Here is a 12,550-nt window from a genome sequence, read left to right as displayed (position 1 = left end):
CTCCATCCCACCCGTCCCACCTAGACCTGAGCTGTGCCTGCTGTCCCAGCACTCCCTATTTTTTCCTTCGATTCCCCCCACCCCAAGAGGAGTCTCAGTCCCAATCCTGGCTCAAAACAGACCGAGAGCTCCCAACTCCGGCTTGCAAACCAGGCAGCCGGTAAAGCCGATGCCCTGCTGCGCATCGTTTAATGCCGAATAATTCTCCATGGAAGAACTATTTTAAACCTGTTGAGCCCTGCGTGCTGGATGCCACCTCCACCCAATACCCTTCAAGACAGCAGGGACTCCGTGGGGCCACCTCCTTTGGGATTGGGGATCCAGGACATGGGGGTCCCGCTGCACAGACATCTTTAGCCCCTTGGCTGAGACAAGCAGGGCAGGGAACAAGGCCCACAAGGTCCAGGGATCAGCCCCAAAATGCATCCCCAGATCTTCCCCTGCCTGGTCCAAGCATCTCCAGGGGTGGGAGATAAAGCCCGGCTTAAAGGGGAGCTTTGCCATCACTTGGCAGCTTCATCACTGTCACAACCTTGCCAGTTCTCATGGGTGGGATGGAGCCAAGGGATGCCCAGGCTGCTCATCCCAGCTATGGGGGGACCATCTCCACCTTGGACCCTGCCAGGGGATCCCAGGATCCCCAGGGTGCTGTGTGTCCCCCCCCGCCCCCAAGGGCTGCATCCCATGGGAGCAGAGACAGAGACAGAGGGGCAGTGAGGCGGGATGTGCCGCGTCCGTATGGAATGGTTTTTTTTATTACAGTTTTAATCTCACAGTCGGTAGCATTACATGAGAATAAAGCACTGGACAGGACTGGAAAAAAAGGCCTCTGGAGACAGCATGCAAACATTGCAACGAGTTTAAAGCAAAACAACCCAAAAAAAAGCGTCTCGCGGGGACGCGGCCGCGCTCTCCCAACCGGGTGGCGAGTCCAGCGTCTCCCCTTTAACCATCACTTCTGTCGTTGGGGTTTCCTTTTCGTGTGTCCATTTCATTGGCTTATTTATTTTATTATTATTCTTCTTTTATTAACCTTCTTCTCTCTTTTTTTTTCTTTTTTTTTTTTCTTCTTTTAATTACATTAAAAAATAAGATTCGTACTTTAGTAAAACACCCAGTGCTCAGCTGGGCCCTGCTTGAAATAATAAAAAACAACCAAAAAAACCAACACCCCTCCCTGCCCCCCACCCCCAAACTGAGAAAAAAAAAAAACAAACCACCCCAAAATCAAAAAAAAAAAAAAAAAAAAAAGCGCCTGGGAGACAAAAAAAACCCAAAACCTGAAGGAGAAGGAAAAAAAAAAAAAAAAAAAAAAGGCTGATTTGGAAGTTTGGAAGTGACCGGGAGAATTGTAGCGGAGGAATGACCCCCGGGGCTCCCTCCCGGCCGCTCCTGGTGCTGGGGCCGGGCAGGGGGGTTGCCCACACCCCGGTCATCCCCTCCCCCCTTAGCATGGGTCCCCTCTGGCTGCCAGGGTGGGTGAGCCCCCCCGCCTCACAGGTAGAGCTCCTTCTCTTTGATATGCACTAGCTGTTCGCGGAGCTGGTGGAAGGACGGCCGGTGGCCGGGGTCCAGGGTCCAGCACTTCTTCATCACCTCATAGACGACGGCGGGGCAACCGTCGGGAGCATCCATCTTATAGCCCTTCTCCACGCGGGGTACAACGTCCTTCAGGGGCTGGGGGTACAAGGGATGGGTTTCAGGATGTGGGGGCCTGGGTTCTGCCACCCCCCCATCCCCCCCAAACAGGGGCTCAGCCCCCCCCAAAAACCAGCCCTGAAGGGACGGGGGTGTCCTCACTTACGATTCTCGGGTAAGGCACTCGCCCGAAGGAGTAGATTTCCCAGAGGAGGATCCCGAAGCTCCACACGTCCGACTTGGTCGAGAATTTCTGGAGGGAGGGGAGAGAAGCCCCATGAGAGGGCTCAGGCAGGGATAGGGGCCAGCAGATCTTCCCCACCCTCCAGGCAGCTGGTTTTGGGGGTCAGAGAGTGGGAACCGGGGCTCAAACACCATCTCTGCATGGAAAATTTGGGGCAGCCTGGGATGGACCCCTTAACTCCAGCCTCTGCCACATCCTCGCAGCCTGGGACCCCCCCTTCTCCGCTCACCCACCTTTTCTCTAAGTGCTTCTGGTGCCGTCCACTTCACCGGCAGCTTCCCCGTGTCCTGCGTGGAGGAGGCTTCCTTGGTCAGCCCAAAATCGCTGACCTTCGCAATGTTGTCCTCCGAGACCAGGACGTTCCTTGCCGCCAGGTCCCGGTGGACAAAGTTGTTGGCTTCCAGGTACTCCATGGCTTCACAGACGTCTCTGGTTGGGGTGGGAGGGAGAAGGGGGTTAGTGAGGTGGCCCCAAAACGCTGGTGGGTGCAGGTCAGGGCGGTGGGCATGGCCAACCCTTGGTGCCTCGCCCCACACTTACAAGGAGAACTTCAGCAGGCAGTCTGCACCGAGGACCGACCGTCCACGCGACCGCAGGTAGTCTACTAGGCTGCCCTGGAGGGATGGAGAGAGATGGTGGCATCAGGGTCAGCATCCCACCCACTGCCCCCTCCCACATGGGGCAGGACCCGGGGATGACATCCCTCCCTTAGAGCCAGCAACGGGACATGCAACAGCACTGCCACCTCCAAACACCACGGTGGCTCCAGGGAGAAGCCACCCAAGGTGGGATGAGCCAGCTGGGTCTGCCAGGGTGAAGCCCTGGGACCCCAGGGGAATGGTGCAGTGAGGGGGCAAAGGGGACAGGGCAGGAGGACAGGTGCCCAGGGTGGGGGTCTCACCTTGGCCATGTACTCGGTGACGATGTAAAGGCCGCTCTTCTCCTCCACAATCACCCCCAGGAGCTGCACCAGGTTGCTGTGTCGGAGCTGCCTGCGTGGCGCAGGAGGGCTCAGGGCAGGGTTTTGGGGAGAAGGAGTGGCGGGGGGCTCCCACGGTCCCCGCAGGGCATCGGGGACCACCCGCCTCTGCTTGTACGGACAGAGGTGCCCCCCGCCCCGTAACACTCACGTCATCACGGACGCCTCCGCCAGGAAGGCTTGCGCTGTGGCGTCGTTTTTAATGCACTTCACGGCGACTTTGTTCCCCCGGTAATCCCCCAGCATCACATCTGCGGGCCAGGAGAGACAGGCATGGGAGGCACTGGGAAGCATCCCGGCCTCCCGGGGCCCCGCCATCGCCCCGGGGGAGGGCTGCAGAGGAGGGGACACGGGGCTCACCTCCGAATTCCCCTTTGCCAATGATCTGCAGCAACTTGAGGTCCTTCATGTTGAGGGCCCAGCCACCTGCGTGGGGGAGAAAGGAGAGTGAGGGAGTGCTGGTGGGGGGGTCCCCAGGAGCCAGGGAAGGGGCATGACCACTCACTGCGGGAGAACTCGTCCTGCGCTGCCACCGTCCCCTCCATCACCTTCGGTTTGATGAGGCGGGTGCAGAGCCCGTCTGCGTCCGTGGTGTAATGCTGGCGGTGGGGGGGGGAGAGACGGGGCTGAGAGGCAGGCCTGCCGCCCGGGTGTCACGGGCGATGGTGTGGGTGACATCCTGGGGTGGGGTAGGGGGGGTCCCCGCCGAGGCAATGCCGGGCTCTGGGATCCCACCAGGTGGCAGCACGAAGCCACGGATGGACCTGGTGGGGCCTCGGGGGTCCCTGTCCCTCCTCCTCATCCCTCTGTCCCCTGCACATCCCGTCCCATCCATCCATCCATCCATCCATCCACCTCCTTCATCCTGCCCCCATCCCTCCCGCCTTGCCCCAGGGGTCTGTCCCCAGCAGCCCCCAAGCCATGGTCGGCAGAGAAGGTCCCACCATCTCCAGGGCTCCAGACCCTCAGCCTCGCAAGCTCTGACGCACACGTGTGTGTCCCCCCAACCCTCCAACCTCAAACCTATGGTCCCCGGCTGGCTGGGGACAGGAGCGGTGGCAGCTCCTGTCAGCAGGTGAGACCTCACCTCCACCAGCTGCATGAGGTTTTCAAAGTAGACCTCCTCGTCAATGCTCAGCTTGCTGGAGGAGTAAATGATGCGGTAGTGCTCCACCTTCCCCTCGCAGCTGACGCACAGGGTGTAGTCCCCGGGGTAGTTGGTGCTCTCCCGCACCAGGAAAAGCCCCGTCTCCGGTGGGTACAGCAGCCGCTCCGCCTGCTCCCGCGTGATCTTCCCGTGAAACCACCTGCACCGGGGCACGCAGGGCAGGTCAAGGACCGGGGACGTGCTGGCCGGACCCCCATGGGGCTGCATTTGGGGGGAGATGGGGACACGGAGCAGGCTTCATCCCTGCCTGCATGGGGCCAGCTTGCCCACGCTCCTCCTCGCTGCCCCCATGACACAGCTCCTTCCACGGCATCCTGCTCCCTTCCTCCTGGTCCCCAGCCCGGCACTCAGCCCCTCTGCACACTCTCGGGGGCTTCCCACGGCAGCCCCAGCTCCTCCAGACTGGGGGTCACTGGTGGCTCTGGGATGCAGCAGGGACATCAAAACCGTCCATCCGCCCATCCATCTATCTATCTGCCCACCTATCTCCTATTCTTCCCATACAGACCCCATCCCAACCCTGCTGCTTTCTCCCAGCAGCCTTTACGACCACAACTTTGGCTAAAAGACCCATTTTGAAATGCAGTCCAACCATCCATCATCTTCCCGGCTCTGCAGGGAGCTCCAAAGGCGCTCAGAGCTTTCCCCAGCAGCAGCGGCTCCCAAATCAACGCTGTTGGGAAAGCCCAAGCCCCTACCCCCTTCTCTGCCTTTCAACCTTGCGAAGCCCTGCGAGGGATCTCGCTTCTGTTGGGAACACAGGGTCAACTGGATCTTTGGTCTGACACAGTGGGGATGCTCCAGACCAGGCCAGCTCCCCCCCAAATTCACCTAGGCAGAGTCCCCAGTGCATACTCACGGCATGAGGCTGAGCTTGATCCCAGCTTTCACTCCTTCCCGCTTCTGCACATAGTTAGCGGGGATGATCCCCTCCCGGCCCACCTTGTTCTTAGCCTTGTACCAATTGGGATCCTGCGGGGGCAGCAGAGATGTCACGACGAGCCCGTGGTCCCTGGAGATGGCAGCAGCCCACCAAAGGAGCCCACGGGGGGTCTCGGCGCTGCCCCTCCTTTACCGGGCAGCTGCCTGCACGTCCCCAAGCACCCTGGCACCCTCTGCCTGGCTGCAGGTAGGACGGGGTGGGCAGGACACAGCTGCAAAGGTCAGGGTTAGTGCTGGGGCCAGCAAACCCTGATGCTGGTGGCCCCACGGGGGGTCGCTGCCATCCCTTTCCCAGGCTGCCGGGCATCCCGGAGCCCCCCAGCCCACGGCCCCTCTCTTTTTCTCCCCCAGCGCCGAGCGCAGCATCACTCCCCAATTGCAAGCCTCTGCCCTCCCTCCTCCGCCTCCCAGGAGGCACTCGAGAGGCTTACATTTCGGAGAAACCTTAACTAACGAGGCCGTGAATTAATTAACCAAATGCACGGCCCGATTCCTGCCCTGCTGGCTCTGCGGGACTTCCAGCGGGACCAGGGGATCCCACCGGCAAGGCAAATGCCGTGTGTCGCAGGATGCAGGGATGCTCCCGGCATGGGGGGCAGCGGCAGCAGCCGGGGAGGGGGGGTGCTGATGGGAGGCGATGGGCTTACCTTGGTGACAGCCACAATGGTGAGGACGTCTCCTTTGCTGAAGGGCAGGTCCTGCTCGGCGGTACCATGGAAGTTGTACTTGGCGATACATTCTGTACCGGACGGCCAAACGGCCTGGCCGGGGAGAGGGGGATGGTGTCAGAGCCCAGCTGGGCACATCTCCCACCCCTGGCCCCACTCAACCCACGGGGACCCCCCCCCCCAACAGGCACGCGGGGCTGCTGGCCCTCTGATGCAAACCCAAACGGGATTCACTGAAACTAGAAGCAGTTTGGGGGATCTGGGGCAGCCCCGGGAGCTCAGACAGTGGTTTTTGGCTGGGGTGGGGACAGAGAGGGAGACACACACACACTCAAAACCGCAGGTCCCCGTGGTGCTGGGCTTCTGCAGGTGCACGGGGTGGGGGACGGGGACAAGTGTCCCCACGTCCCTCCTGAGCCCTGGGGCCAGCTCTGAAATGGCTCCATCCCCACCTCTCCTCCCCGCCCGGTGCTTACCTGCATCCCTGACATCTTCTCAGGAGGTTGGGGGGGGTGCGAATCTCACAGTGGGGACACGTCACTTGGTACCATGAGACCTGCAGGGGGAAAGGATGACTGAGAACCCGGCACAGTGGGGAGGGCTGTGTAAGGACGATGCACAGGCAGCATTCCCCTCCCGCAAAGGATGCTCTCCGGGCCGTGTGAGCATCTCTTCTACCACCAAGAAGGGAACAGGTCTTGTCCGATGCGCTGCTTCCAAAATGTCCCAAAACCAATGTGAAAGTGGGAGCTCCAGGTCCACTCAGCTCCCCGCCGCAGCCAGGGACCGGACCGGTGCGGAGCTGCTCACCCGGATTATAAGCTATTTGCATGGATACAGATTCTTAAGAGCAGAGCTTTAACATGCTGCGTGACTCCCGCAGCATCTGCATCAACGATCCAAGGAAAAAGCAGTATGGTATGGAGGGACAGAGGTGCCCGGGGATGGGAAGGGAGCAGAGACAACCTCCAGGAGCAGCTGAAGCCCGTTTCCCAGCCCAGAGCGGTTGCTGCACCATGGTGGCCAGCTGGGAACCAGCAGTGAGAAGTTTCAAACTCTCTGCCTTGCAAAATCCCCCCAGCCCCACCCTGCAAAGCCTCCTCCACCCATCTCGGGGGGGCTGCCAGCAAGGCGGTTCACGGTCCCTGCAGCACCAAGGGGGAAACTGAGGCACGGGGTGGTGAGGGGATCCAGCCAGCGAGGAGCAGCTCTCCCGAGCCCCACATTCACGCCTCAGTCCCCTCCCCGGCAGCACCGGGGGCTACACAGGCAGAGCCCCGCTCTCCCACAGTGCCTGGTGACCCACGTGTGGAAACATCCAGCCCCGGCAGCTTCCCAGGCCCGGGATCCAAAAGAAATAAAAGAAATCTGTTCCCTGCAGGAGAAAACCCATCAGCACTCAGGGACACAGGAGCTCCCACTGGCTCCTAAATCCCAGGGGGATGTATGGACTGGGGGTGCTGTGCTCCCCTCCGGCAGCACCCCGAGGCCCCGGGCTGGGTCACATCCTGCCCCGGCGCGTGGGAGGGGAACAAACCCAGCTTTATTCTCGCCGCTTCGACCCCCGGGAAGAGATGAAGTCACCGGCCCCAGCATCAAACCAGGCTTTCTTGGACCGGGGCACTGGGGTCGCGCCGGGCTGGGGGCACGGAGCGGGATGCTGGCAGGGCATCCCTGCTCATGCGCCCCAAAAAACAGCCAGGTATTTCTTAATTCATCATATCAATTCAGGGCCATCAGCGGTCACCGCTCCCAGCCCTGCTGTCAGCAGCTCAAAATATTTTGGGAAGGAGGAACTGAAACGAGGGGCAAGGCCGCCAGAGATGGGAGGAGGAAGAAGATAAGGGGCAGAACCGGGGGGGGGGGAGGAAGAGAGCGGGTGCGATCGCGGCCCTGTTTCCACTGCAGCCATGCCCGGACGCCTCCGGAAAAGGCGTCACGCTGCCACCACCTCCCTCACCTTCCCCTAGAGCGGGGCCAGGCCACGAGTTGCTTTAGTTTTGGCATCAGAGAGCAGAAATCGAGGCTCAGACGCTCACCCTAAGGACAGAGTTTGGGGACCCAAAGCTGAGCACTGGGGTTTCCAGCAAAGCCCATCACTGTGGCGTCTGGGCCCAGTGCATCGGGTCGGTTTTCTTCCCAGCCAGTGCTGGGGCTGTTGAAGAAGAAAAGTCTCTGGAGATGGCACCCACACCCAACTTGATGGGGACGCTGCCACAGAGGTGGCCAGGACCCAAGGGAGGGCAGCGTCGGGCGATGCTGGACCAGAGAGCATCAGCTGGGAACGCAGCCCCAAAAAACAGCCCCCAGCTCAAATTCTCTTTGTTTTCAAGCTAATTTTTAGTTAAATTCTGCATTTACACCTGGTGTGGTGCAAAAATTTCAGCGAAGGGTATGGATATCGCCAGTCCAAAATGCAGCCCGTGAAAAACAGGGCATAAACTACACTCCTCCATCAGTCCAGAGAATGATTTGGCTAATGTCTGGAAGGAGCTGGTTTAAGAAGAGGTGCCCCTGCATCCCTGCGGAGGGAATTTCCCATCACCAGCGTTTTCGGTCCTGTTCCCCATCCGGCACCCTGTGGGGACGCTGAGCCCGAGCCGGCTCCGGGTGTTGCTCAAGGAGCAGCTCATCCCCAAAGCGCTGAGTCAGCGCTTCCCACCGGCCAGGCGCTCCGACATCGCTGTTTTAAAATAACCAACAGAGAAAAAGCAGCAGGATGGAGCTTTCATCCGAGATGTGATTCCAGCTGGAAAATCCCGGCTGAGCTTTGCCCACCGGCGTCAGGTCATGCCAGGAAGCATCACCTGGAAGGGATGCCTAAGGGTCCCCATCCCAGGACCACAGCCCGTCTGGAGGTTGGAAAAGCCACTTTCCACGCCGCGCGAGGGCTGGATCTTTCCAATCCCAAAGGCCAGTTGTTTGGGCTTTCAGCTCACGAATGTCACCGGCATTTATATTTTATAAATGCAGAGAGGATACAAGATTTATAGCCTGCCTTTGGGCTTTCGAGCCTTTATAAAGAGGTTGGGTTTTTTTTCTCTTTTAAAGAGGAAACTGTCCCAGCAAAGCCCGCCAAGAGGAACACACTCCAGCCGGTCCCAGCATTTTTACCTTCCTGGACTGTGGACATTCATGGCATCAGATGGTGGCATTGTTATAAATATAGCACAAGAAATTTGCTTATCGGTTTTACAGAGGGAGGTGGTTAATGGCATCAGGAACTGCCCTTTGCAGAGCTCCTGATGCCCCCTCCTATATTTCGGCACAGACCTTCTTCCTCCCGAGGGTGACTTTTAAGCAGCAGCTTGATTTTTTATTTTTTTTTTTTAATCGTTACCTAATTTCTGCCTCAAAGCCGAGGCTTTCCGAAGAGGAGGAAACCACACGCCCCTGCGAGCACCCAGCTCCGGGGCCGCTGCCAACCGGCCCCCCGAAGGCGCCACTGCCTGCGGTGGCCTCATGTGACAGCCAGCGGTTCCTGCCGAGCACGTCACCCAGGCCGGCCCCGACCTCGTGCCCGAGTTCTCTTCCGCCATCCCAGCTTATCCCTACGGGACGCTGGCTTGGGAGAAGGATGTGGTGATGCCGGCGTGGACCTGGAACCTAAAGACGGCAGGCTCCAGGAAAACGCTGGCATCGCCCCTTCTCTCCTAAAGCAGAGGTACTTCCCCAAGGAAGATGCATAGCAGCAGAAGTCAGCTTGAAAAACACAAAAGTAAAAAAATTAAAGAAATAGCCAGGGAGCAGGCCAAACAGTTTGACAGAGCCGAGGGCCAGGTTTGGCTATTTGCAGTCCTGCCAGGCAAGGGTTTCGCTCCTCCTGGAAACTCCCCGTCCCCACGGAGGGGTTCAGGGAAGCAACCTGGGCACGCAGGGGAACCCACCAGCCTTTTCTCCGCCGAAAACCACCTTCTTTTCTTCCCCGCCCTCCGCCCGAGCATCCTTTGAGCTGCTCTGCCCAGGCATCCCAGTGAGGAACCTCAGCCCAACGCTGCACCCTGAGAAGGACCGAGGTTCGTGCTCATCCCCGCTGCCTCCCTCCCAGCCCTGCTCCTGGATTTCCCTCCGGGAAGCCCGTCTCGGCAGCCAAGAGCTGGGGAAGGTGGGCCGGCTAGGTACAGTGAATACCATTGCCACCCCGATAATCCAAAGGGCACCAGGGAAACAAGCCAGGGAGATCTTTCCTCTTGTTAATCGCCAGTCAAAATCATGCTGCGCCAAACCCGTGGGCGGGCTGGGACCAGTGCCCCGGGGGGAGTTTGGGACCCCCAGACCGAATACCACCCAAAGAGCGCCGGCACCATGGGATGGGTTGGGGAAAAGATACTGCATTTCCATTTCAAACCCAATTAGCTGGAGGGAAACAGGGAGCAGATCCTGCCCAGCATCAGCTAGGGACAACTCTATTTAAAATAAAGTTTAGTTGTAGATGGTAGGAAAGCTTCACTCCCGTCAGGAATAGGCACGCGGGCGCCATCCACATCCAGCCCGCTCCGCTCATCCATCTCACCCTCACCAAAACATCTCCCAGTGCTCAACCACCCCAGGTTCTTTAAACTTCAAAAAAAAAAACCAACCCAAAACCAGACAACATCCTCACTCTCTCCAAAAGATCTTATCACCTGTTATTACAAGTAACACCTACGATTACTATAATCGGAAGAAAAACGTTCTTCCTTTATCTCATCAGTGAGCTGGCTGCACTCGCAGGGAGGGTTTCGCTGCTGCTCCCCCAACCCAGCCTCGACTGGGTGCCTGGCTGGGGGAAAGTGTGGGGGGGTTCCTTTTCTTTTTTTTTTTTTTCCCTCCGGATTTTTTTTTCTTCTTTTAAAAAGAAAAAGAGAAGATGTTGCTGTTCAGACCACAGAAGGTGCCTGGGGGATAGTCGGAGGCAGGTGGAGGCCCGGACAGATGCTGTTCCCGGCCTCCCCATCGCAGAGGGGTTTTCCTGGTCCTCCTCTTTCCTACAAAAACCTCATCATGGCGATTTTCCGCCCTCATTACCCCACAAATCGTCCTGGCATCCCCTTCCCAGGTCCCGGCAGGTGTCAGGGCATCCCCAGGGACGGGAGCACAGCGCGGAGAGGAGCGGCTGCCAGTGAAGCCGCCCCGGCGCGGGCTTGGGGCATGCCGGGATGCGGTCGAAAGGTTTTTTTGCAAACACCCACCAAAAAACGAAAAGCCGGAGGGGGAGGCAGCAGTTGCAGGGTGAAGCACACCCCAGGACTCCCCGGGTTCGCAGGGACAGCATTCCAGGGGGGCTTATCCCGGTGCCGCTCCCTGTCAGGAGGCTTTGCTTCATCACTACCATCCCACTGATGCTCAGTGAGGGATGGGAGGATGGAGACCCCTTTCTCCCAGGGATGCTCCTGAAACCTCCCACATCCCTCTGCCACGCTTCCACGGACCTCTCCGGCTGCTCTCTGCTTTGCCGGGATTGGGATGGGCTCCTGCGTGGGTCTGGTGGGAACAAACCCCACGGGAGCGTGGGGGGGAGATCCTCTCTGTCCCGGGAGGAAGGCAGCCATCCCCCTCTTCCCGCTCCCCGGCCCTTGCACCTTTGATTTTAATTTTTATTTTTTTTTTACTTTTTTTTTTCCGCACGATGGCACAGCCCCTTTCACTCTCGATAAACCTCTGAGCAACAGCCGTGGCTATAAATAACCCGTCACCGCCTTATTGACCAAAAAAAACCCCCCAAAAAACCCTAAAAAAAGAATAAAAAAAAATTGCTGCCAGCCCCTTTTGACGCCCCAACCGAGCTCCCTCCTTCCGCCCCAACCGCTCTCAAAAACCCCGCCAGCAGCTCAGGGCTCGGCCTCCCAGTATCCAAAACCGGCCCCGGGCCTTTGTATCGGATGGGGATGGAGCAGGAGGAAGAGGTGGCAGCCCCCTTGCTGAGTAGCGGGTTTGGGGGGGGGGGGGGTGTGATACCCCCTCCCCAGGAGAAGGGGATGCTGCTGGGGTCTGGAAGGATGCGGCCCCCCCCCCGGGGGGAGGCTGGGGGGTGATGGGGTCCCCGGGGACAGTCGCTGAGCGGTCTGGGATGGGGTCACCCACCAGGTCAAGCAGCATGGAGGCGGCTGAGTGTCCGTGTGTGTGTCCACCCCCGGTATCCCCCCCCCTCCATCCCCGCATCCCCCGGCCCGCCCCGCCAGGCCCCATTGTCTGGGCTCCGCCACCTCTCCCAGCCCCGCTCCGGGGGTCGCCACCCCCAAACACGGCTGGGGGGGATACGAGGGGGGGAGACACACACACACACACGACGAGCACAACCCCCCCCGCTGTCTCCCTCCCTCCCTCCCCGTGCGGCGGGGGTCTCCGGTCCGGCGCGGTACTCACCTCCCTCCGGGCAGGGGGCTCAGCCCGCCGCCGGCTGCTCCATGCGGCGCTGCCGGGGGCCTCCGGGCTCGGCTGGGCCGGCGGGGCGGCGGGGGGGGGACGGACACACACACACACACGGAAGGGGCGGAGGAAGCGGGAGCCGCCGCCGGAGCAGCCGCCGCCGCCGCCGCCGCCGCCGCCCGGCGGGGCCGAGCCCGGTGGCGGCGGGGAGCCGGTGCGGCGGGGTCGGGGGGAGATGGGAGGGATGGAGGGGGGGGCGTGCGGAGGGTGTAAGGGTTGGGGGGGGTGGGACGGGGAAGGGCGGCGGGGAGAGGGGCGTCCGCCGCCCACCTCGGGCCGGGCGAGGGGCGCGGGGGTCCGGCCGGGGCGGCGGGGCCTGCTGGAAGGAAGCGGCAGCCCGGAATCGGAGCGGCCCCGAGCAGCGCGCCTGCGCCGGCACGGCGGGGCTCGCCTCGCTTCGCCTCGGCGGGGCTCGGCTCGGCTCGGCTCGGCTCGGCTCGGCACGGCCGGGGACGGCGCGGGGCCGCCACCTGCCGGGGACCCGCCGCGCAACCCGGCACCGG

General features: G+C 60.5%; 1 protein-coding gene across 1 annotated transcript; it reads right to left on the bottom strand.

The window, feature by feature from the left end:
• Positions 1-726: 726 nt before the first annotated feature.
• On the bottom strand, positions 727-12,210 carry CSK (C-terminal Src kinase). The gene is made up of 13 exons (XM_069797839.1): positions 11,985-12,210; positions 6,116-6,195; positions 5,619-5,732; positions 4,889-5,001; positions 3,949-4,168; positions 3,367-3,460; positions 3,222-3,287; positions 3,013-3,112; positions 2,784-2,874; positions 2,423-2,496; positions 2,116-2,311; positions 1,805-1,891; positions 727-1,677 (listed from the first exon to the last, which is right to left on the bottom strand). The coding sequence occupies exons 2-13, from the start codon at positions 6,128-6,130 to the stop codon at positions 1,495-1,497; spliced, it is 1,353 nt and encodes a 450-aa protein (XP_069653940.1). The 5' UTR covers positions 6,131-6,195; positions 11,985-12,210; the 3' UTR covers positions 727-1,494.
• Positions 12,211-12,550: the final 340 nt, after the last annotated feature.

Source organism: Haliaeetus albicilla, chromosome 12 (assembly GCF_947461875.1).
Source record: "Haliaeetus albicilla chromosome 12, bHalAlb1.1, whole genome shotgun sequence".
NCBI lineage: Eukaryota > Metazoa > Chordata > Aves > Accipitriformes > Accipitridae > Haliaeetus > Haliaeetus albicilla.
Note: the sequence above shows the minus strand (reverse complement) of the source record. Positions and strands in the feature narration are given on the sequence as shown.

Bases quoted from the DNA above. Each gene is read 5' to 3' on its own strand.
- CSK (XM_069797839.1), bottom strand. The intron at 2,497-2,783 runs GTGAGACCCCCA...CCATCCCTCCAG, and splicing joins TCACCGAGTACATGGCCAAG to GGCAGCCTAGTAGACTACCT. The intron at 2,312-2,422 runs GTAAGTGTGGGG...CACCCCAACCAG, and splicing joins TGCCTGCTGAAGTTCTCCTT to AGACGTCTGTGAAGCCATGG.